Here is a 26,443-nt window from a genome sequence, read left to right as displayed (position 1 = left end):
GAAAAAGACATAGAAGTATAGACATTGAGTTGATGATTACTGTAAATACATTTGAATAATTTTAAGGAAAGATATAATCAAAGTAAATTTAGTATACTGTGCTGAAATAGACTTATATTGATCAGTGTAAGTTAGTTAGCATTTATTTTTCCAGTATACAGCACTCATAATGTCACCAGCATACACAGAATCCAAACCAACCACACTTTACCTGTTCTGCACTATCTCTTATCTCCATAAATCACTGGTGAAGACAGTTTGGCTGGCTGACTAAAAAGCAAGTCCTGTGATTGGTAGGGATCCTGTCTGTCTCCAGATGATCTCCAAGTGCCAACCAGGTTTAAGTCAATGTTGATTTGTTAAAGAGGATCACTCCTGCCAATCAGAGTTCTGGCTCAGTTTTTCATGTCCAGACAGCACTTCAACCAATCCCCTACTCCCCCCCCCCCCCCCCGAAGGCTAATTGAGCAATTGGAAGTTTACAATTAGCTCAATTAGTCCTTAATTAATCACCTTCCGAAGCGGTGTCTTCTCCTCCAGCATCAGGACCTGGTCTCCTGCACAACGGTGAGTATATCAGTGTAATGAGTGAGTGTGTGTATAAGTATGAGTGTGTGTGTGTGTGTGCATGACCCCCGATGTCTGTTACCCCTGGTGTGTTTATAATTGTGTAATTGTGAGCTCCAATATGTAGACACTTTTTTTTGCTTTGGATGCACTATGATACTGCTTTTATACCTAAATTCCGGGTCTGACCTGGAGGCTGATCAGACCCAGAATTTACCCGGCGCTGACCCAGGAAATTCCTGAATCGGCGCCATTCACACCAGAGCCGGGTCTGCAGTGACCCGGCTCTTCCGACGTGGAAGTGGACTTTTGGAGATTACGTCATCTCCAAGCACCACTGAAGCTGGCCAGGGTTTCACAGGTCGTTCCCGGGTTAAACCCTGCAAGTTACCTGGGTTGGATTGCTGGGTCACTCGACCCGGGAATCCAACCCTGTCCCCTTGTATACCAAGGAGCTACCCGGGTTAACCCTGCAATAACCTGGGTTTTAGCTCTGGTGTAAAAGGAGTATCAGTGACCCTTATATGGTTCCTATGTATGTGTTCCATTGCTATGTGAGCTTGTGCCTTGTGTAAATGGTGCTATTCTTACCACCAGGTCAAGAGGTTGTGGGGATCATGGTTACCTTAAAACAATCTTCTTTGATTTGGACATTTATGCTTGTTGTTAGTATTGTAGTTGAAAACAAATGTAACAAATTCTATTATACTGTATGTTGTGCTAGGTTTCTTAAGTAACCATTCTAATCTCTTAATTTTTGGCTTTTATAAAACCATAGAGAAGATGTACAGGATGGGAAAGATTTTACAAAGGTATGCATATCTATGCAACTCTTAGGTTCTGCTTTCTGAAAGATGTATATTTTTTGCATTAAAATGAAAACATTTCAGGGATAAATGCAGCATGTACAGCTGTTTGGTAATTAACATTTCAACAACTTTCCAATTTGCTGTCAATTTGAAAAATTTCCATTGGCCATGCAGCATGACAGATGCAATATATTTTGCAGATATAGCATATGCATCTGCATACTGTTTACACATCACCAACTGACCCACCTGCTGGCCACAGCAAGCAGAGAAAACAACGACAACAACACTGCTTTCTCTATCCAGACATATCGGTCATCCGTATACTTACCAAATCGGTTGGCTGGACTGCTGAGCTGTCACTGCAGTATGTATCCCACATTATTCGGGCCATACATCTAAGCAGCAATTCCCTGATTCCAATCCACCGATCTGTGTTCTCCGATAATCAGTGATTTCTTGGGTGATCGGCAAAATACAACATGTTAAAAATCCCAGACTCCGATCATTTTTAGGTTTGACAAATTCAGGTTGTTCAACATGTTGGATTTTGCAGATCACCCGATGAAGGCATCAGCAGAAGGGGGAATTGCCCCAATTAATTTCTGATGTATGGGTCCCATTACTCTCTACATTGTCTTCCTGCTCTGTAGTCTTTTACAGACAATGGTCAAACTGGAGAAGTGTAAAGTATTTTTTGGGAAAATAAGCATACTGGTAATACATTTGTTTCCCATCAAGTGCATAGAAAAAGCCCTAATGAGTTGTCACGAGCAATAAGAGAAAAGAGGAGGGAGCTATACATTTTCAACAAACGCATTCATCCCAAACTATTTAATCCCTTAGGCTTCTAACTATCATTTATCTAGTTAATTCTATAAAATGATAGCTTAAAGCTGATTGGTTGTTATGGGTAAATTCTTCACCTCCCCTCTTTCTAAGTTTTAAAATATCTCCCCCATTACCATTAAAAATAATCCACCCAGCCAAAAAACAGGAATCGGAAACAAAGGTAAAGCTTTTCTTTTATGTGATAATGGATTTAGAATCCATGGTTATCTGCAAAAAAATCATTATGACGAATGTTCGACTATTTCAAAATGTTGAATTTGGGTTGTTTCTGAGAGTGATCAATAATAAATACAGCAGTATATTAGAGAATTTAACCTGTCTTAATCTTCATTCCAATTGTATTGTGTATAAATAGATTGATCAAGATGAATGGACATAAATTCCATTCAACAACTGACCACGTCTACATGGACAGATTGTTTTTTTTTAATGGTTTCTGTGATGTGATGCTACAAGTCTCATTGTCAGATTTGTGGACTTAGACCTTGTACTATATATTGAAAACTTCTGTGCAGAAGAAAAGGATTCGCATTGTTTCAGGGATACTACCGAGCCTTTGTAAATGATAAATGTTTTTTATGGAAAACAAAATGTGACATATTTTGTACTGTATGTTATACCATCAATGTGGCTGACTTTATATTCTGTGTAAGTTTCAATATTATGGAAACTCTACAAACAGTTAAGCCGGGTACACACTATTCAATTATTGGGTCGATAATTGTATAGTGTGTATGCAGGAGCGTTAACCGATAATCGCTTAGTCGAATTGAAGAGTTTTTCGGATCGGTGGCATTTATCAAGTAGTGTGTACCCAGCTATAGTTAAATTATCTGAGGGCTGTATAAGCATGATACTCTATAAAAGGCCTAGTTTTTCTAAATTGGTTATGGGTTAGGTACCTGTTGCTAGGTAGATTCTTTTGTGGGTTTTTCTTGAATGGTTTAAAACATATAGCCTATGCCTATGGTTTGGGGCGTATACCTGAGATGTAGTTGGCATCCTGGCGTGCGGATGCCGACGGTCTTAATACCGGCGCCAGAATCCTGACAGGTCGGGATCCCGACACCAGTATCCCGACTGTCGTGATCCCGAAGGTAAGTATCGAGGTGCAGGGGAAGGGTAGAATTACGTAGTGGGGTTAGGCACTGGGGGAGGGTTAGGCACCAGGGAGGAAGGGTTAGGATTAGGGTGCGGGGAGGTGGAGGTTAGGTTTAGGAACTAGGGGGGGTGGAGGTTAGGTTTAGGCACCGGAGAGGGGATGTTTGGTTTAAGGTATGGGGAGGTTAGGTTTAGGCACTAGGGAGGGAGGGGTAGGCACAGAGAAAGGTGGGTTAGGGTAGGGGTTAGCAAAATACTTACCGTTGACTTCTATAGCTGTTAGGATTCTGGCTGTCAGGATGCCACTGTCGGTACTCTGACTAGCGGCATCCCTACAGCCGGGATATCATACCCAACCCGTATACCTTTAAGGGAGCTGTTTAAGGGGAGATTTCAATTTGGTTCAACCTCTTTTCAGTTTTGGAGTCCCACCCACCCAAAGTTTTTGCTATTATCTGTTTGTCTGTCTTACCAACTGTTTTAGTAACATTAAGCACAGCTCAGAAGGTGGGAAGGCGCTACTAGCCAATGGCCACATGTGGCATAAGTGGTCGTTGTGGGGCAGTTACCCTTTTGAAGGACGGAGGGTGTGTCCTTCCCGTGCAGGCGGACAGAGGGAGTTTCCTGGTGGAGCATCTGTACTGTGCTATAGTAAAGGGTGGTGAGTCCCTCACAGTGCGGATTATGCCTTACATAGAGGAGTGTGTTTTAGTTGTTCCCCAATTTTTTTAAGAGATTCAATTGGCTAAAGCTGGTCCTTGGTAGCGTCTTCTTTGCCACCCATCTTGAATTTAAATTTGGTCATTACAATTAATAAACGCTATGACCTTTAATCCAACGCAGTGGTGTCATTGACTTTATTTTAGTGATAAGTTTGCTTAATGGTTTGTATCAAAGTTGTAATTGCAATAAATTAATGGACGCCTTATTAATTTCAGCCAAAAGAGTGATAAGGAACAGACCAGCTTTAGAAACCACTCTGAGCCTGTATTACACTACATATGGCCTAAGGTTTCCAACATATTTGGCAAGCCAGCCAGGAGGTGAAGAAGTATAGGGGACCTGAAAAAATTGCCCTAAAACACAGCCTCTTTAAAAGTACCAAGAAAAGATGAAAAGGTTGACTCTACACAACGGAAGGAAAAAGTGAATTCACATTTCAAATTGTTCCAAAAAAAAGGACTACAAAAAATCACGAAAGAATATCCTACAAGGAAAAGTATTTCATTCCTCAATCCTCGTCTATCAAATGAAGGAATCCAGGTAGCCAGTTTTAACTTCAAAGATGAAAAAGTCACCTAGTTTTAGTGAGTTGGGGGTGGTCCAGATGCAGTCACGAACATCTAGAAAAAAACACTTTCACTCTGTTCCCTACAGCTCTACTGCAAACGTCTTCATCTTGCTCCGTAAATCTAGACAGACATCTAGATGCACTTGTGCCAATCAAAGTAAAAGGTGAGTCTGGTTTTGCACTACAAAGCGGATATTGTGCACCTCATAAATTACCTCCAGAGCTTGCTTGAAAAATTATAAAATAGCTCAGTAATTGACCTGGAATAAGATAGGGTTAACAACAGCACAACTGTTTTTCCATCATAAAGTTTTATTTCCAGACTGAAAAAGCCAGAAAAAGGACAAGAAATATTGAGAACTATTTACAATTTGTTTTTATATTTTTATTTCTCTTTCACAAAAAAAATCCCCCGTCAAAATCCCACAATTTAATTTTTTATTTTCATTTTTTGTTTTAAATTCTGGGCAAAAGCAAAGTTAATTTATGTACAATACAATTCAATCTCCAGAGTCCTGTTTTAATCATGACTTCTTTCCTGCTTTGCACAGAGAAAAGTGTTGCATGTACATAGCACTCTTGTGAAGTGTCCGTCACTGTAGAAGAACTAAATGTACAAAGCCTGTTCCTCAGAAGATATATATTTATAGTCGTGGATACGGATTTTGGTATCATGTTTGTCCACTTAGCTTTAATCTGTACTCATTTGAATCCACCAGCGATGTACCATATATATTACTGCTGTATTAGAATATCATTCCAGTTGAAACACAATACATATTTCACATAAATTGTACAACAGCCATTTACCATTTCTCCATTGTATCAGAATTTTAGAGACTACTGTGAGATTTAAATGTCTCAGTTTCCTGATAAGTGAAAACCACATTTGGTAGAATTCATACAGGCAACATTGCTCAAAAGCTTGGAGCTATTAAAATAAGTAACATTTTTGAACATTTGGTAGGACATCGAATCCATTGTGATTTGTTTCTGAGTAACCAACTGTTCAGTTGTAGATTGTGAGGAAACCATCGTTCAATGCCATGCTGTAACTCATAGAAACCAGAGGTTAGCTTTGTTCAGTCTCATGACATATAAAAGCAACTACCTGGTTGGTTATATTGGCCTTTGTGTTACTTGCACTAATTTATTAAACAAGCCTTATGGTGTTAATTAAAAAGCCATGAATATGGTGAAAACGTTACAATGGGTTGAAGGTGAATGAGACATTAGGAACCATTTAAAGTATATGCACCAATGGCAACTATTTTATGGTCTGAGTCAACAATCATGAGACTGGAGCCCCGTCTGTTAGGTCACTTGGAGCCAATGGAATCACCAAGGCAAGGGCCTCAGTAATAATGGCTACCAGCGTGCTTTAATATAAATTTAATATAGCTAAATAAGAGGCATATTGCTTCTTGTATTGCCTAAAATAGGTATGGACTATTGGGCAGTTATGTGTCTATAGAAATCCCAGTACACAGTGTATACAGTAACTTCTACATGACACAAGTCATAGTGTTATAAGAAAAATGGCTTTGTACAGTTTCTAACATATATTGTTCTCCCTAGATTATGATGACAAGTACCTCACAACCAAACCCTCACACGTATTGTAGCAGACAATGAATACTACAAAACTGTCAAAGACATCTGCTAAAAAAAAAAAAGAAAATAATTTATTTTTCACATTTTATGTCTAAAATATTTTACTTGTTTTAAAAAGTTCTCTACAATATGTCCAACCCAAAATCTTATGTATGATTTTCCCAGTATGTATTATTGACTACACTTTTCATGACTCAAGTATCCCTGAGGCTCCCAAAATAATAAGATATAGATATATGATGATGTAAATCATGCAGTATTTGTAATACTAGCACCCTCTGTTTCCCAGTCTGTAACAATTATATCACATAAAGACAGGATTTTTAGTGCACTAACAGTTCCAATTTTCAGCATTGAAAAAGGATGTAGAGTATTATACAGTTGTACAAGTATGCCTATGGCTAAAAGTGGGGTGGTTTAGGTAGAACATGGGCTGATATGTGTACTTACAGCTTGTGGACTATATTTAGAAAAACTGATAAAGAAAAGAATTTCTTGAGAATTCAAACTTGAAGAAAAGTTCTCTCAGCTAAGGGGAAAGTGAAATTGGAAAGCGTAGGAGACAGAATCAGCCATACAAGCTTTATCAGGGGACAACTTGGTGCGAGTTGAGAACTGTAACAATTGTTTGCTTGGCATATTTAATTTAATCCTCTAGGGGTCTATTTACTAAGCCTTGGGTGTAGATAAAGTGGACGGAGATAAAGTCATTTTTCAAACACAGCCTGCCACATGGCAGTTAGGAGCTGATTGGCTGGTTCTTTATCTCCGTTCACTTTCTCTCCATCCAAGATTTAATAAGTAGACCCCTAGTCACTATGGGGGACATGTACTAAGCCTTGGAGAGACATAAAGTGCCAACCCACCAGCTCCTGTCACGTTACAGGCTGTGTTTGAAAAATGACCATTAGAGCTGATTAGTTGGTACTTTATCTCTTTCCACTTTCTCTCCCCAAGGCTTTGTACATTTACGCCTAACTCTCCCTCATTTTCAAGAACAGTCACAATTTTTAAAATATTTTTTAAAAAATTGTTCCCGGAGGTTTCCGTCCCTGAAATTTCTCTAGTTTGCATTGTAATACTGACCAAATGCTCGTTGTTGCCACTCTTCTCTGATAATCCAAAGTGCAGTATTAAAGATTTTTTTCACAGGAAGTTTTTGTTCAGACAAGTGTTCCTAACTATCAAGATCTTGTATTCTGTGTACATGCCATTCTTTGTACCAGCTGAGTTATTCTCTACACTTCATGAACAGGGCAAATAAAATACAGCATGATAACATTATGGGAATGTGCAGAGGTCTTGTCACATTTGAGGGTATAGCGCTGTGATATGTGAATCTAGAGGACACCATAAGAGGTGCATGATATTCAAAACACTACCGGATATGATGCACATATCTGACAAGGAGGATTATGAGCTGCATTACGCTTATATGTTTCTATAGTACTTAAGTAATGGTAGTTTTTATTTGACATTTACTCATATTTATGTATACGTTGTTTAATTGACATACTATTTAGCACATACAAGTTCGCTTGATGTCACCATCATTCCCCCACTAATTTCTCAGTGTTTTTTTAGTCAATAGATGAAGATCTAATTATTACTTTTTAATAAATAGGCAATATATTTGACGTCACTATACAACATCTCACTTTAAGAAACCGTACATAAGTTAATGGGAAATACTTAAATGGGAGATGAAAATTTTATTTTCAAAATTTAGCGCAGATGATTGGAAGCTGGTACATTATACCAATGCCAACATTTTCACCTAAAACTCTCCAAGATAGTTTGCCAATTAACTCTACACCAGAGTGTTGGAGCCTTTACGTTCTTTTTATGTCTGTACATTTGACTATTGGTGTTTATGTGTTTGCTTTGCTCTGGGGAATCATTATAACACATGAAAAGAGGTGTATACTAGCAATACCTGATGCATTGGATTCTTTTACTTTATATGTAACTTTCTATGTACACAGAACAACAACCTTGTTTATCAATGTACAATGGAAGAGTATGTGATAGTGTAAGTGACCACTGTCTGGGAAGAGGGAATAGACAGCTTCTGTGTGACTAAAGTAAGTGTAGAATCAAGGGGAGCCTTCAATGTCCATGTACTGTACCTGTGAAGTTTATGTAAAGTGAAGCATGCTCATCCTTCTAGATGCAGACTGGACATGAAAGGTCCAACACAGGTATTGCATGTCCCTCTACATGTAATCAATATCACCTCCAATTTCCACCTGACCCCTATCTATTACAATACACTCAAAATGTAAGAAAAACATCATTCATGAGTTCGCAAGTAGAGGAATGCGATATTTTATGGGGAGAAAATAAAAATATAGGTCATCACTTCCCTGTACACTGACAAGGGCTTAAGGGCTCAGGGATAGCACTTAACATGAAGCCATCGATACGCGCCAAGTAGCCAGTCTACATCTTTTGCATATCATTGCTATATAAATAACACACGACTGTACAAGAAATCCTTCAGCCAACCGCTGTATCCACTAATAAGCCACAACTTGGTAGCTGTGTCCATGAATGCAAGTCAAGAAGCTTTGCAGCCAAACATTTTTTTCTTTTCATTAGCATTTTTGAAAGCCATTTACCATTGTCTGCCTTGCTGAAAGATTGAATACTCTGGAAGATAATCACCAATATTCCAAAACATAAGTCCTCTGATACCAAAGCATCAATGATGAACTCATGTGTTAGGCAGTGATCCCCACAACCTACTGACATTTTACCAATCACCCCATTTCCACAGTTATAGGTAGAGGCTTGATATTATCCATGCATCCTTTTTGAAAGACTTGTATGCGTCTTCTTTACAGAAACGTTACTCCTGTTTTTGGCACAAGATAGTAAAATACAGTCTTCAACCCCTCAAGGAATTGCCCGGGCTTGCGGTTTTGGTTAGGGGAACGGCAGTGAGTGCTGTGGGGCTCTTCTGGAAGAAGCTCAGTGATGTGAATGAGGGGCCATTTAAATAATACCTGCTGTGGTACAGCATGCTTTCCCCACCTTCCTTTAACACCGATCATCCTCTTCTGTGTCACTTAATTCACGGGAAGCTATCACAGGTGGTACACCACCCTTCCTTCTACGACGATAGTGGCCATTGGGCATCTGCCATCCATGGCGCAATGCCGGAGCAGAGCCAATGGTGTTTGAACGACCTAGACTGGTGGCCACAGCAACCTCAAAGGTGAGTGTGTCCTCAGTTGGGCAGTCTGAGCTTTGAATTTCCTCATGTAGGGCCAAATATGGCTCTGAGATATAGTGTTGGGGAGTTGACTGAGAGCTGTGACGCCCCTGGAGGGAGCAGGAAGACTCGCTCAGGCCTGGGTCACTAGGAAGAGGTGGCATATTGTCACTGCCATTAAGGGGAGGTGAACTGTGTTTCTGACGGCGGATTAAAGAAGAAAAGGAGATAAGAGGTCTTGGAGTTGCAGGCACAGAAGGAAGTTGCCGCCGCCCACGCCTTGGAGTACTTGTGTCTGAAGGAATGCAGCTTTCATTCAATGAGTCTAGCATCTATGGAGGTGACAAACACAAATCAGTGAATCAGCCTCAGAGCTACTATATGTTATATACCATTCAGTTTTGTGTCTTACATGTCTCAGTTCTCATGACATATTTAGGTACAAGCCAATAAATCAGATGGTTCATTGTACACTCTACATACAGATGTACCCACATACATCTATCCTCAAATTGCTCCAAATAGCTCTTTTTAGACCGTCATTTATTTTGCGTCTATAAGCGAACTAAGGGCCTGATTCAGAAATGTACGTTGTTGCAATCACAGCTGAGATTTAGTGCGCTGCGGTGTAGCGACTGTATGTAAAATAGCACCCTCCCTTATTAATATTGAGATGCCCTCCATAGCAATCGCAAATAGCACAGCAACTACGTACACATTCGTAGCACATATGCAGGTTCTCCAAAAATGTACCATGTGAGTAACCCTATGGTCATGCTCACGCAGCATGGGCGCCTGGACTGAGACGCTGGAGCTATCTTATGTACGTAGGGGATCATAGATGTCTGCTATGACTCTTCCCCAAAACGGCACTGACCTGTCTGTATTTTGCCAACCACTCCCCCAATCGATGCCTTCCTGCCAATCACACTGCGATTGTGGAAGGTAAGCATGCAAAATGGCAGAGGGGGCTTGGCGCATGCGCATTTCGATGCATGCGCAGTGCACAGAGTCACTCAGCTGCATAAAAATCAGAACAGTGTACATCTCTGAATGAGGCCCTAAGATGCAGAATTGAGGAAAAATTTGCACAATGGAGAAGTAGCAAAATGAAGAAAAAAGTACACAATCTAGGGTAAAAAGGCAAAAGTCAGGTCTGATATCAGTGACCTGTGCCATGCATCGTTATGCTTTATCTGCAAGTTTATACTCCTTTGCAACTTAAAAACTAATTTAAAGTACCAGGGGCGTCTTAAGAGAGGAAGGGGCCTGTGTGCATTCCCCGCGCCAGGCCCCCTCCTCTCTCTCCGGTGCCCGGCAGTCGACTGACTCGGCTGGCCGGCCACCGCAGAGTCAGTTGACTCTGGGCACTACAGTATGCCCAGAGTCTACTGCGCATGCGCAGAACGCCGGAAATATGGCCGTGGTGGCCATTTTCCGGTGTTCTGTGCAGCACTGACACCCGACGCGGGACCACGGACAGGTGAGTTTTAGATCATATGGGTGCAGGGTGTGCGGTGGACCCGTGTGCACCGCACACCCTGCACCCATTATAGATAAGCCCCTGCTAAGTACCTACATAGTACACTATATGCAAACTAAAGGCCTAATTCAGATTTGGGAATAAAGTAAGAAAGTGCAAGTAATTGTGAACCTGGGCAAAACCATGTCGCAGTGCAGGTGGGGCAGATTTAAAATGTGCAGAGAGATTTAGATTTGGGAGGGGTGTGTCCAAACTGAAATCTAAATTGCAGCGTAAAAACAAAGCTGTGCAGCATTTGTGGGCTACATGCAAAAGCAGCCAGTATTTACCCCACATGCAAAAATAATGTATGTATTTGCACCCCTTTTATTGCAACATGGTTTGTCCAGCTACACAGTTACTTGCTCTATCTTACTCTATTCCCAAATCTGAGTCAGGCCCTAAGACAAAAAATTGAGGCACAGCCAAAGGTGTGCGCAGGTGCCGCCCCTTTGGCACTTCCCCCTCTGCTGGGTCATAGACTACCCCGTCCCCCCTCCATCCGGGACATAGACTTCTCACCTGGACTCACCTGGCCGTCCAGGTGAGCAGTCTATGTCCTATTGGGATGTGTGGACGGGGTTGTCCATGACTCGGAGGAGAGGAAGTGCCGAAGCAGCACCTCTGGTGCCGGCACCTCTGCATGCCTATGGTAACAGCATGGGAATCGTACCAGGCATCTTGCTCCATGTGGTGTATGAGGACACACCTGTATACTGTATTAGCTCTTCTCATTTCTGCTGTAGTTAGGGGTCTGTGGGGTGGATGTATTAAGCTCTGGAAAGTGATAAAGTGAGGAGTGATAAACGACCAGCCACTAACCAATTAGCTCCTAAATGACAGTTAGGAGCTGATTGGTTGGTCATTTATCACTCTCCACTTTATCACTTTTCCGAGCTTAATACATCTGCGCCAATGTACTAAGCCTTGGAGAGAGATAAAATGGATGGCGATAAAGTACCAACCAATCAGCTCCTGTCACTTTATATGCTGTGTTTGAAAAACGACATGAGCTGATTGGTTGGTACTTTATCTCTCTCCAAGCTTTGATATATCGTCACCCCTAGTCTTACAGCATCTTTATAACCTAATCTGCTTCTAGGCAAAAACATGAACCTCATAAAACTAATGAACTGTTATCATGAAGTTTTGCATTTAGGGCTTATTTTTTCAGTATATCACACCTTCTGAATATGTTAATACTATTTACAACTGTAGATCCATTCTCAGCTATTCTGTCTGCACCTCTCACTTATACGCTAGTGATGATCTTACCTTCTCCACCACAGGTTCTAATACTGTTATCCCTTACCTGCACGTTGCTATGGGTGTGCCCAGGTGACAGCTGGTGATCCCGATGCTCACAAGCAGCTTGTGGGCTTCTCTCCTCTGAGTTACAACGTGAGGGATCAGGGGATAAAAGGTGCTTCCTCTCCTTAGAGCGACCTCGTTCTCTTCCACCTGAACGGTGAGAGTCTAAACGATGGCCTGCAAAACAGACACAGGGGACACTGCAATGGCTTTGCCCTGCATGTGTTTTTCCATATCTCCCAAAGATCATTAAAATGCTATGTATGTGCCCCATAGATTAAATTTGTCACTCTGATATAAAACCATGAATCCCAAAATAACAATTCTAGGTCATAGAACTATCAAACATGTAACGTACAGTACATGTTATTTCTGATAGTACAATTAATGCATTGAAAGGGTCTGTTGGTCTTATTCCGACCCCGGTCGCAAGCGCTGAGCACTCAGTACAATTAATGCATTGAAAGGGTCTGTTGGTCTTATTCCGACCCCGGTCGCAAGCGCTGAGCACTCGCAGCCGGGTCGATGGTTAGGCCCTGCGCATGCGCAGCGGCCGCACTGCGCGTGTGCAAGCCCCAGAGCAAGAGAGAAACTCTCTCGCTCCGGAGCTCACTACAAAAGGGCCGGCTGTCAATGTTGATCGACAGCTCGGCCCATTTTGTAGGCGGGGTGGGGGGATGGTTTCGCAAACGGAGGCATTAAGGAACGCCTACCGTTTTGTGGGCAGCTGCACTGAGGGTCTCATTCAGACCTGCTCGCGAGCGCAGGTTGCTCGCAAGTGGGTCGATGGTACCCAAATGCGCATGACGGAGGCTGCTCCGTCATGCGCATGCGCGAGACCCGGCTAGCGACGGGGAAGCCGTCGCTCGGGGTCTCGCACCAAAGGGGGCGTGCTGTCAATGGTGAGTGACAGCACGCCCCCTTTGGTGGGCGTGCCGGGGCATGGCTGACCCAGACGGTAGGGAACGCCTACCGTCTGGGTCCGGCCCCACTGACATCACTAGTGATGTCAGTGGGAGTGATTTTAGCTCTGATAGAGCCAAAATCACTCCAGGGCTTGCGGTCACCGAGACCCTACCGCAGGGTCTCGTCGCAAGCCCGATGGTCGCGATGGTCTTGACCATCGCGACCATCATCATGGACGCTCGCATAAGCTGTGGGTGGACGCACAAAAAAAAACGCCCTGATTCAGAGCGGGCGCTCGTTCAGAGCGTCCGGCTCTGAATCAGGCCCTGACATCAGTCAGTCAGCAGGAAGCTCCCTGGGGCTTGCGGCTGCCGAGACCCAACCTTAGGGTCTCGTCGCAAGCCCCGATGGTCGCGATGGTCTCGATGGTCTTGACCATTGCGACCATCACCCTGGTCGGTCGCTAAGCTTAGCTAGCGACCAGGAGGCCACACTTAAAAACAGAAGCGCCCGCCCTCGTTCAGAACGAGAGCTCGCTTCTTACAAGCGCCTCTGAATGAGGGCCAGTGACCTCTAAGCCTTCTTTGCTAAGATGTGCCAAGCACAGATGAATATGCTGAGTCATTGGTTATCACTCAGTACAGACTCCCAAACACAGTCATCAAGGCATCCTAACAGTCCACGTTTTAAGGATATCCACGGTTGAGCACAGATGGTAAAATCAAAAGACTAAAGCTGGGTACACATTAGACAATGTGCAAATAAGGCATGGTCATCCCGATTTCCCTTGAACTCCCGGACAAACGATATAGTACATACACACTGTGCAATCTTCCAAACGACCAAACAATATATTGTGCGTCATTCGGATATAACGTTAACATATTGCCTAAATGTGCAGCAGTGCGGACACACTACACAATTTGCAGAAAACTGTTGACGATATCTTCAGATTCAGCAGCATGTAGGGTCGATCTGAAGAATGTGACAGACAACCCCGTGAGAGCACACATAGGCCCTGATTCAGAGCCGCTCGTAAGCGGCCGCTCGTTCGTTCTGACCGATGTTCGCACATCTGCGCATGTGTACAGATTTTAATACGCATGCGCGAACCAGTCAGTGCGGCCGAAAATCGTTTGTTCGCTATATAGCGAATGCCTGCTATTTTGAGTGACAGAAGGAGGCGTATGTGCAGTGGCGTAACTATGGAGGGTGCAGGGGGTGCGGTTGCTATGGGCCCCGGCGGCTTAAGGGGCCCGGCGGCTTAAGGGGCCCGCCGTCCCAGCGATCGCACCCCCTGCACTTTCCATATGCCGGGCGCCCGCTGAGATTGTGTTACCAGCGGACGCCCGACTCCTACTCAAACCCCCGGCGGCGGCCGGAGGACGGAGCTCACTCCGTCTTCCGGGTCCCGCAATGCACTATGGGAGTGACGTCATGACGTCACTCTCATAGTGCCGAGGAGCGGACGCCGGGGACGGAGCTCAGGAATGAGCTCCGTCCTCCGGGTCCCGCAGTGCACTATGGGAGTGACGTCATGACGTCACTCTCATAGTGCCGAGGAGCGGGCGACGGGGCGGTCGGCGGCTTCACAGGAGCGGGGATAAGGTAAGGTTTTTTTTGTTTGTTTTGTGTGTGCGCACGCGCCCGCGCGCGTGGGGGGAGGTTACTGGGATCTCACTATCTCACTACTGGGGGCATTACAGGGGGCTCACTATTGGGGGAAGCTACAGGGGGTCACTACTGGGGGCAGCTACAGGGGGTCGCTACTGGGGGCTCACTACTGGGGGCATTACAGGGGGCTCACTACTGGGGGCATTACAGGGGGCTCACTACTGGGGGCAGCTACTGGGGGCTCACTACAAGGGGCTCACTACTGGGGGAAGCTACAGGGGGTCACTACTGGGGGCTCATTACTGGGGGCAGCTACAGGGGGTCACTACAGGGGGCTCACTACTGGGGCAGTTACTGGGGTCTCACTACTGGGGGCAGCTACAGGGGGTCGCTACTGGGGTCTCACTACTGGGGGCAGCTACAGGGGGTCACTACTGGGGGCAGCTACAGGAGGTCACTACTGGGGGCAGCTACAGGGGGCTCACTACTGGGGGCAGCTACAGGGGGCTCACTACTGGGGGCAGCTACAGGGGGCTCACTACTGGGGGCAGCTACAGGGGGCTCACTACTGGGGGCAGCTACACAGGGCTCACTACTGGGGGCAGCTACACAGGGCTCACTACTGGGAGCAATTACAAGGGGCTCTCTACTGGGGGCATTACAGGGGGCTCACTACTGGGGGCATTACAGGGGGCTCATTACTGGGGGCAACTACAGGGGGCTCATTACTGGGGGCAACTACAGGGGGCTCACTACTGGGGGCACTGCGTAAGGGGCACCATTACAGTGGGCATTGCATAAGGGCCACCATTACAGTGGGCATTTAATGTTTTAGGGGAACTACTGTGGTTATTGTGTAAGACCTAAGTTAGGGGGGCCCTTAAAAATGTTGCTATGAGGTCCAAAAAGTTTTAGTTACGCCCCTGCGTATGTGGGTGGTAACAGGGGAAGGTGGTGTGGAATTCGAACGCAGGCATGCTTAAAGGTCAAAACGGGCGTTTTAAGGGAGTGCATAATTAATACAGCAGCGTCATTGACCACGTCACTTGGTTTTTTTTTACTCAGAACTGCTCGCAAAATAGCGGTTGAAAAAACCAGCCACAAGAATAGCGAGCAGTTCATACGCTGTTCGATGTACTCGATTAATCTAATAAATAGCGGACATGACGTAGGGTGCGAGCGGCAAGGGGGCGTATTTTTCAAAATTACAACCGCAAGTTTTGCTCACTCGTCCAGACTTAGAGGCGTGAACAGACCGCAGTTAGCGAACGGTTCATTTGAATAGCCACCCCTTGTTTTAGAACGAACGACCGCAAATAGCGAGCGGCTCTGAATGAGGGCCATAGTGCATACACACTGGACAATATGAACGATTTGTCGTTCCGATCAGTCGGAAAATGGTTTTAAAAAATCATCTAGTGTGTACCCAGCTTAAGGTACTAATTAAGTGACCTGTGCCCAAGTATGGTTATCCTTAAAACCTGGATCATTAGTGTGCATTAAGGACCTAGTTTGGGAACCTCTGCCTCTGATAATGAAACGCAGGATCAGACCAGCCACCAGGCTACTGTATTGTAAGACGACTAGAACATCTCTATATGATTCACAGGAGAACCCTGAGATGAGACAGGAACTATGGGGAAATCAATGCACCAATGAAAACTGAATAATTATCTCTAACAGATGATTTACTAGCACCACAAATCTATGTAAAATCTAATACGAAGAATATTTTTGCAGTCTTTCCCCTAATTGTTTATTTTAGACATATACAAAAGGAAGATAGCAAAATGTGTTTTCCTTTATAGGCAGCTGGCTCTGTTACAGTATATCCACCTCACCAACCTGTGTCTGTATTCAGCCGATTACTGGATAGCCTTAAAGAAGCGTGGTAACTGCGACGCTGCTGCTTGTACCCACTGTCTACGCCACATCTATCTATAGAGAAGTCCTCCAGCCAGGAGGTCCGTGCACGCTTGTCCGCTGTTGTGGAGAAAGAGCGCCGCATAGAGCTCATATCTGACAGAACCTGCAGAGCCAAAATGAGCCAAAAAAGAAGAAAATATCTGCACAGAAATAATATTACACTGATATTAGGGCTGGTACAAAAAATATGTTATCTTAAATGCAGACCACAAGTCTGCGACTGTGCCTGTTGTCATAGACCAGAGGTTCTTAACCAGTATGGACCTAGACCAAAAACATGGGCCATCTGTACATTTTAGAATGCTTCTTCTTTTTTCTTGCCAAATTATTGCGGCCCACTGGCTTATATCTCAATTGTTAATGAGAATTTACTATTACTGTATGTACAGGTTGGGTGTGAAATACCGGCGGCTGTATTCAAATCCCGACGCTGCAAGCCTGAAGGCTGAAGATCCCGACAGGGGAGGTAAGTAACCTAACCCTCCCCCTCTCCCCCCCTAACCCTTGCTTAGGGGTGCCTAACCCAAACCTCTCCTTGGTGGTGCCTAACTTTAACCTCCCACCGGTGGTGTCCAATCCTAACCCCCCCTCCCCACACCCTAAACCTAACTCTTCCAGGGGAGTGCCTGACCCTAACCTCACCCCCGGTGGTGCCTAACCCTAACCCCCCCTCCCCACAGCCTAAGCTTAACCCTCCCCGGGGGGTGCCTAAACCTAACCCTCCCCCTTGCGGCTAACACCTAAGACGGGCTGGAGTTCCTTCATTCAGGAAGCCGCCTGTCGGGATTTCGGCAACGGGACCTAGACGGGTGTCTGGATTTTGACGTGACAGGAGGCATCCCGACATCCGGCATTACATACTGATTCCGTATCAAGCAGTGAGAAGAGTGGAGAAGTTGGCCAAAGCAACCAATCAGCTTCTACTTATCATTTTTTAGAATGTACATAAATGCTACCTCAAAGTTGATTGGTCGCTATGGGCAACTTCTTCTCTCTTTACACTGCTTGACGCATCTCCCCCATAATTTTGGTCAGGTCACAAAATGATGAAGAACCTTTGTACTAGAGGATATGTAACTTACAAAGGCACTTGTGTAAGTCTAAGTAATTTTTTTCCTATTGCCTCACCTCTTACCTGCACTGATAATATATTGTGTAACATTACAGTATGTGTTCTTGTAAGGGGCAAAATAAAGAGTGACACTATCTGTACGCTCATAAAACAAATCAAATAAACTATGCAGAAAATTAGTTACATAAATAACTGCTAAATATGCATAATTAAAAGGGAACTGATACTTTTTAAAATCGAATGTTATAATATCATATTCCGACCAGTATTGAGGAAGGTTAAACAAATGATTAGGCATATACTGTTGATATTTATTATTTCTGAGTACAGTTCCCTTTTAATTAAAAAGTTATAAATTAAGTAACCTGGCCATTTGACCAAAAACAACAGAATTAGCCCAAAGTTCAGAAAATAAACTAAATTACCCAAGAAACAAAACAGAAATACAAAACAACAAAAACAAGTAAAACAATCCCTTGGAAAACAAATGAAATGATAGTTGATAAAACTAACAAAAGAGCAGTAAGACAAACAGGCAAAGCAACAGAGCAAGTGGCTCATTGGAGGGTCTGGAAAAGCAAGTGGTGTGAAGGTTGTGGATGAGGGAGAACTTAGAACTCAAATATCGCTTTTTGGTTACAGGTATTGTGTCTGATGATTGTGTAACAGTTGTGCTTGAGAACCGTAATATTTAAAAAGAAACAGGGGCTTTCTTGTATCGTTTTATTTACCTGGGGGTGCTCTGCCAGACGTGGCATGGAAGAAGCTCTCACAGACGCTGGGCGTTCCAGCATCTCCACTGGGATGTAGCTGCCTCGATTAGGGAGCTGCTCCCTGCTAAACTCTCTAACCTCTGGCTCCTGGAAACAAAGATACAGCCAGCTCGTGGGACCAGCTTTTCCATATCACATATTGCTTTGTCACCAGGCAGCACAATGATTTCCCTTGTGGCAGACAGCCACCCACTCCAGGGTCCAGGTAATCCATTATAAATGTCACTAGCTAACGCAGCTTACGGCACATTGCCTACTGTATAAACCAAGAGGATTCAAGGAGCAGGTACAATTTATAAATGTCTGTAATTCAGGAATTCTAATTGTCCACTGCAGTGAGCCATATCAAGCTCAGACCGATTGTCCTATCTCATGATTTATTTGGAGGAGGACTTTTAATGCACGTAATTAAGAACAGAAAATTATGCTAATAAAAAATGTGCTGTAGTTTTGCACTACTATTTGTTATACTGTCCTATTGATCATTTCAATGACTGTTTTTGTTATGATATAAAATGTGTAGTTTTGCTCTGGGAATTGCAGCTATATAACAGGCATCTTTTCATTTGTTTCTGGTGAAAAGTAAAGATGAGGAAGAAGAGAGATGGGTCAGCAGTTTTAAAAGGAGAATCTTATTTATTTTTTTGCTACTGGTCTTTCTCCTTCTCAAATGTTGGTGCTAAATGTCCAAATCCCTGCTTTTTAAAAAATACTAAGGGTTTTATGTATCAAGCAGTGAAAAGCGTGGAGAAGTGGACCAGTGGAAAAGTTGCCCATAGCCACACATACATACATACAGGCAGGGTCACACATACATACACAAATACAGGCAGGGTCACACATACATACAAACAAATACGGTACACATACACGCACGGTCACACATACAAACAGGCAGGGTCAAACATACATACATATAGGCAGGCAGGGTCACACATACAGGCAAGATCACACATACATACATATATGTATACTGTATATTTATATATACACACACATACAGGCAGAGACACACACATACATACATACAGGCAGGGTGGATCACACATACATTCCTACATGCATACAGGCAGGGTCACACATACATACATACATACATACATACAGACAGCTGGGTCACACATACATTCATACATACATACACACATACAGGCAGGGTCACACATACATACAGGTAGGCAGGGACACAAACACACACACATACATACATACACACACATACAGGCAGGGTCACACATACATACAGGCAGGCAGAGTCACATACACATACATTCATACATGGTCACACATACATAAAAACATACATACTGACAGGCAGGGTCACACACACATATATACATACACATACAGGTAGGGTCACATACACACATACAGGCAGGGAGGGTGATAGACATAACTGTTGTATTACCTCTCTCACCTTAATGTGGACCCTGCAGCTTCTTCCTCGTCAACATGCTACTGTAGCCCCGCCCCCTGCTGGGATCAGATGAACATGTGCTGAGCTTCACCAATTAGGGCTCAGCACAAACTCCTCTGATCATGGAGTGTCACTAGAGCAGCAGGAAGGCAGGACAGGACGCTGCTGCTGCTGCGGACCCGGCAGGCTGTCAGCTACTTGACAGCTGCTCCGGAGTCCGACTTCACGGCGCCCTCTGGCAACTAAGGCGCCAGGAGCTCGCGTTCCAGGGGAACCGCCCTCCCTGCGCCCCTGCCAACATGACCCATTCCAGGGGGGACGATATGCTCGGTTCCTGGACTTCCCTCTTAAGTTATGATTGCCATCATCTGTGTTGAAACACCTTTCTTATCAATTACTTAGTTCAACACATTGCAATCATAATTTAAGAGGGAAGTCCAGAAATAGAGCATTTTGTCGCTCCTGGAATGGGTCATGTTGGGAGGTATGCCATAACAACCAGTCAGCTCCTATTATTTTATAGACTGTATTTGATAAACGCTACTTCAAAGCTGATTGGTTGCTATGGGCAACTTCTCCACTGGTCCACTACTCTTTGCTTTTCACTGCTTGATACATAAAACCTTTCCAGCTCCTGGAGCACTACATCTATAGCCTGCTACGGTTGGGTTGGATATGGGATGCTGGCGCTCAGGATCCCAGCGGTCAGAATCCCAACAGGTTTAGGATCAGTGGCGGATTTTGCCTAGGAGCTGCAGGGCTGCAGCCCCCCCAGTAAAATCCGCCACCTCAGTGTAGTCAGTGCAGTCCATGACTGCACTGACTACACTGTGACTGGCAGTGGCTTCCCATTGGAAGCACTACCTGCCAGTCACATAAACAACAGGCAGTCTCATAGGTAGGTGTCTCCTCACTCTGGGATTACCAGTCCGGGCTGCAATTAGCAGAGAGCGGCTTCCAGTATCATCTCTGCCTTTCCACCAGCCCTACCCGGCTCCTTGGGGCTGCAGATGATCCAACCCTTTGGAAGGGGGTGATATGTGCATGTGCGGAGCCGCTATTGCACATGCGCAGATTCCACCACCTGTCAGACTGATTACGCAGCGGGCGCTGGGACCCGGCCAGGGTGAGTGTTTTTTTGGCGGTGGCAGCCCCCCTCATCTAAGATGGTAGTATCCACCGCTGGTTAGGATACCGACATCTGTCAGTCAGTATCCTAAACCTCCCCCTCTCCCTACCTCTAACCCTCCCTCCTCGCTGCCTAAATCTAACCTCCCCCCAGTGCCTAAACCAGGGGTGGGAAACCTTTATTCTGTCGGGGGCCATTTTGATATATATAGCATTATTCGCGGGCCTGGTGCAGGCCATGCTCTCTCTGTGTGACTTCACACGGGAGCGCGGCCATGCCCAGAGCATCCTCAGGATACTCCAGGGAGCTGTAAGGGCAGCTGTGCGACCGTCTGAAGCATCCTAAGGACGCTCCAGTTGGCACTGCTGTATAGATTCTGGCTGCAGGGAGCCATTCCAGGCACCCTGCTAGCCAGGTGAGGCTAGCTGAAAAAAGTTCAAAGGGCCAGACCAAATGATTCCGTGGGCCTTATACGCCCCCCCGGGCCTGAGGTTCCCCTTCCCTGGCCTAAACCTAACCCCCCGGCACCTTATACCTAACCCTCCCCCCTTAATGCCTAACACTAACCCTCCCCCTAGTGCCTAACCCCAGCCCTTAACTCTCCCCCTAACCCCAGTACTTACCATTGGGAAGCCGGTGCCAGGATTCCTGCACCGGCATTCTAAGCACTGGCATCCCAACCATCTGTATCATTCAGTGAGCAGCTTTTGCATTGAAAATTCTCGAGACCATGAAGAATCAGCTATAGGGCCTGGCTGTCAGGTGCAAGGGATCTGATAAACCCCAGGACTTTCTCTCTTCTATATGTATGTGAGGAAATCATTAACAATCAATTTTAATTAGGAGTTCTCTATAAAGAGAATTTAAAGAGACAATGTGTGGCAGGCAATCACCATCTGACATGACATAAGACACTAGTGCTTCTTAAATTGAGAACAGATCACCTACGCTGAGTATTTTGTCTGACTTCCAGCATAGGCCATCTGCACAAATTAGCAAAATGGAAAGGCCGAAAGGTTTGAATTGGCTAAGGAAGGTATCATCGGATCCTATGGTGGGCTTCAACCCTTTATACTACATAAATATTTTATTTTTACCCCTACAGTACGTATTAATAATCACGGCAGGCCACCCTTTGTACTAAAGTTAATAAGGCTGTGACACTAGGGGGAGATATTTCCATGTACACAGCAGACTTCCTGTCAGTTATGCCATTAGAGAGAATTACAGCCAGCACTTGCTAATCACCTTTTGCAAAATATGGCTGATATAAGAGGACAATAACTTGCATGAAAATACAATGTCAAATATCCGTCAGCTTCATGTAGCAACGTTTACAGAAATGTATCAAAGTTTAAAGCAGCTTGTTTATGTGACATAGAGTAACTTGTATTTTAGATTTAGTGATCCTTTAAAACTATATATAAAAAATATTTTTCCTTAATGTTTTTCCTGCTTTTTGTTTACATCCCAAATAAGCTAGTACTGTCACCTAATACCAATTCTGAATACACATAGGGTCAAATGTAATAGGGGATGTAGTCGGCATCCCAGCATGCGGGATGCCAACGGTCTAAATACCGGCACCAAAATCCTGACAGGTCGGGATCCTGGCACCAGTATCCCGACTGTCGGTATCCCGAAGCTAAGTATCGGGGTGTTAGGGGGAGGTTAGGGTTAGGTAGCGGGGTTATGGTTAGGCACTAATGGGAGGGTTAGGGTTAGGCACTGGGGAGGGGGTGTTAGGATTACGGTGCGGGGAGGGGGAGGTTAGGTTTAGGCACTAGGGGGGAGGTTCAGTTTAGGCATCGGGGAGGGGTGTTAGGTTTAGGTTGCAGGGAGGGGGAGGTTAGGTTTAGGCACTAGGGGGGGAGGTTCAGTTTAGGCACCGGGGAGGGGGTGTTAGGTTTAGGTTGCAGGGAGGGGGAGGTTAGGTTTAGGCACTAGGGAGGGAGGTTAGGGTTAGGCACCGGGGAGGGAGGGTTAGGAAATCACTCACCGTGAGTTACTTTGGGTGTCGGGATTCTGGCTATCGGGATGCCGCTGTTGGTATTCTGAACAGCGGCATCCCGACAACCGGGATATATATATACATTATATATATATATATATGTAATAAAACCTATAATATATATTATACTATGTTCTCTCTAACTTTTTGAAAACCTATATTAGGTGTAGGACCCCTATGAAATATATATTTATTATATATATATATATATATAAATATATATATGTTTTGAATGTAATACAAGGTAAAACTTTAAGTTATTATTACTATTATCTAGCAGTATATATATACTATATTGGAAAATAGTGGCCAAGTGGTCCCTGAAGTATTGCGTTGGAAGCTGTTATCGTGATGCCATGTATAGCATACATATTGGAATTCTAAAAAGCATCAGATTTTCCTTTGTATTAAAAGATTGTTGGGGATTCTTGTTAGCAAAGAATGAAATGAGAAGTTCTGCGTTGTAGCTAGAGGACAGTTCTGTGAGTGCATGGAGGGGGCACTGTACAAAATGCTTAGGACTGGAAGACACACACAGTGCAATGACACTGCAACAGGGACACACTTTAGCGCTACTACCCTAGGATGTGGACAACGCTGTACACTGCAGTGACCAGGCAGAATCAACGAGCTGACGACACGTTTCACATTGAGAGACTTTGTATCCTCCCATTCTTGTTGCAGACAAGATGACATCTATGTACCAGGTGATAACATACTAGTGACATAAACATCAACATACTGCAGATTGCTGAATAAGTACAGTCATTAGTGCATAGCTGGGATCATTTCCATTATAATACACTCCCACAATTCTGATCTCATCCATTCCATACAAGTACTTAAACAAGCAATTAAAACACTTCAAAACGTGCTACAACTTTGAGGTTACGATTTGTAAAATACAAAAGTGTAAATTGTAAGCTCTTTATAAATTCTCTTTAAATGAATGAATTTCTAGGTAGAATGCACATTGTGTGTATCGGTAATAGACATACTTACGCATACACCTAAATACAGTATAATGGGCATGTAGCAGTGTACTACGCTAGGTTCCATAATGTTTTTTGCATAAAATCACACTTTGCATGGCAAGAAACGCAGATGCACGCTTAAGAGTCTATGACATACTTACCAACAGGATGCAAGACTAGATGGGCCAAGTGGTTCTTATCTGCCGTCAAACTCTATTTATCCAGGTCGGCAATGAGGAACGGCCAAGTGGCTGTTTTGCGGGGGACATGATGATGCCATTACATCATGTCCCAGCTGCACTATACTATACAATGCTGCGATTACCATTATTCAGCTCGAATCGTGTCATCAAGTCTCCTGGACCTTTTCTACTTGGGAAGTGGATATCCACCAGGGGGCACCGGGATACTTGCCTGCTTTCCTGGGCAAGCCACTAAGATTCGGGAGTCTTCCGGATCTTCCAGGAGAGTAAGCAAGTATGGTAAGCAGTCGGGATGCCGACGGTCTAAATCCCGACAGTCGGCATCCCAACTGTCTAATCCCAGCAAGGGTCTAAGGGAGGGTTAGGTTAGGGGCTCCCGGGGGGACTTTGGGTTAGGCAGCCCCCCCGGGAGGGTTAGGGTTAGGCTAGGGAAAGGGGGGGTTAGGGTTAGGCACCCCCGGGGTGAGGTTAGGGTTCGGCACTCCCCCCCCCCCCAGGAGACTTAGATTTAGGCGAGAGGAAGGGGGGGGCTAGGTTTAGGCACTTAGAGGGGGGTTAGGCACTTGTGGGGGGAGGTTAGGGTTAGGCACCCCTAAGAAAGGGTTGGGGGGGTTAGATTTGTTTGAACTCACCTTAGCTGCTGTCGGGATCTTCAACCCTGCCGGGCCTCCGCTGTCGAGATTTGAAAAGGCGGTAAATCATACCGATCCCGCAAGTATGGCTTATGCAGATTTGCGTAACTCCAGCGCTTACACCCAAATGCACCTAGGGAGGTGGGAAGGGGTATCTAGCATTGCAAACGTATACAGACCGGGACTTTGATGCAGATACACCTGAGAAGCCATATTATTTGAGGGTGATTAAGGGCAGGTGCAAATAGCAAATGATGATTATTACCGGCACCAGCACCAGTGCATTTTGCAGCTGTGACTTAGGACCTCATTCAGAGCCGGACGCTATTTGCGCTCGCTCGTTCAGAAAAAAGGGGTGGCTATTCAAATGAACCGTTCGCTCTTTGCAGTCTGTTCACGTCTCTAGGTCTGAACGAGCGAGCGAAACATGCGGTCGTTTTTTGGAAAACTACACCCCCTGGCCGCTCGCATCCTACGTCATGTCCGCTATTTATTAGATTAATCGAGTACATCGACCAGCGTATGAACTGCTCGCTATTCCTGTGGTTGGTTTTTCCTACCTAATCTTGCGAGCAGTTCTGGCTATAAAATAACCCAGTGACGTGGTCAATGACGCTGCTGTATTAATTATGCACACCCATAAAACGCCCATTTTGACCTGTAAGCACGCCTGCGTTCGGATCTCCACTCCCCGTTTTCAAGCACCTTCCCCTGTTACCACCCACATACGCCTACTCCTGTCACTCAAAATAGAAGGCATTCGCTATTTAGCGAACAAACGATTTTCGGCCGCACTGACTGGTTCGCGCATGCGTATTACGATCCGTACGCATGTGCAATTGTGTAAACATCGCTCGGAACGAACGAGCGGCCGCTTACAAGTGGCTCTGAATCAGGCCCTTAGAGCACAATTTCACCCAAGTCTGTCTCAACTTCGCTGTCTTTTCATTGAATTATGTTTTTCGTAGATAGATAGATAGATAGATAGATAGATAGATAGATAGATAGATAGATAGAAGGTGCTGTAACGCCTAGCAATCAATCAAATAGTACATTAATAAAAGTGAATATTTCATTGGATGCTGTAGACTACAAAATATCTGTGTTATTTGCACCATGTTATTTAATAAACCTTGTATACACAGATAGTAAATGCTATTTTTATTTAGAACACCTCATTTGTATACACTATGTTTAATAAATAAATATACATGGACAGTGTTGTTCATTCACAAAGTGGCAGCAGTCACGTTCCCGAAATGTATCATTTGCTCACATACAGTCTTCATACACACAATCACACTGCTGAGTGAATGGCTTATACAACTGCTTTAAGCATTATATTTACCAGAGACAGCTGCTCTTCGAAGTCCTCATCATCCCCGTCCAGACATGGGGGCTGAAAGATCTCCTCAGGTGACAAGGGGCTGAGTGACGGGAAGCCACCCCTGAAAAGACACAGAACTCAGTACAGTTTAAAATAAGGCATTTTAGCCACAAAT

The 26,443-nt window shown here is 44.5% G+C and overlaps 1 protein-coding gene across 3 annotated transcripts in view; it reads right to left on the bottom strand.

Moving 5' to 3' along the window:
* Window positions 1–4,929: 4,929 nt before the first annotated feature.
* CACNA1E (calcium voltage-gated channel subunit alpha1 E) overlaps window positions 4,930–26,443 on the bottom strand; it is an 851,696-nt gene continuing 830,182 nt past the window's right edge. For all 3 annotated transcript variants that reach the window (XM_088447158.1, XM_088447156.1, XM_088447157.1), the window contains 5 exons: window positions 26,290–26,389; window positions 18,534–18,662; window positions 16,650–16,833; window positions 12,286–12,461; window positions 4,930–9,783 (listed from right to left, as the gene is read on the bottom strand). In XM_088447158.1, the coding sequence (XP_088303284.1) occupies window positions 9,277–9,783; window positions 12,286–12,461; window positions 16,650–16,833; window positions 18,534–18,662; window positions 26,290–26,389 (1,096 nt within the window). In that variant the 3' untranslated portion in view covers window positions 4,930–9,276. The remainder of the gene's footprint in view (window positions 9,784–12,285; window positions 12,462–16,649; window positions 16,834–18,533; window positions 18,663–26,289; window positions 26,390–26,443) is intronic.

The sequence above is a fragment of the Taudactylus pleione genome, unplaced genomic scaffold (assembly GCF_031769625.1).
Source record: "Taudactylus pleione unplaced genomic scaffold, aTauple2 ptg000421l, whole genome shotgun sequence".
NCBI lineage: Eukaryota > Metazoa > Chordata > Amphibia > Anura > Myobatrachidae > Taudactylus > Taudactylus pleione.
This window is presented reverse-complemented; position numbering and strand designations above follow the sequence as displayed.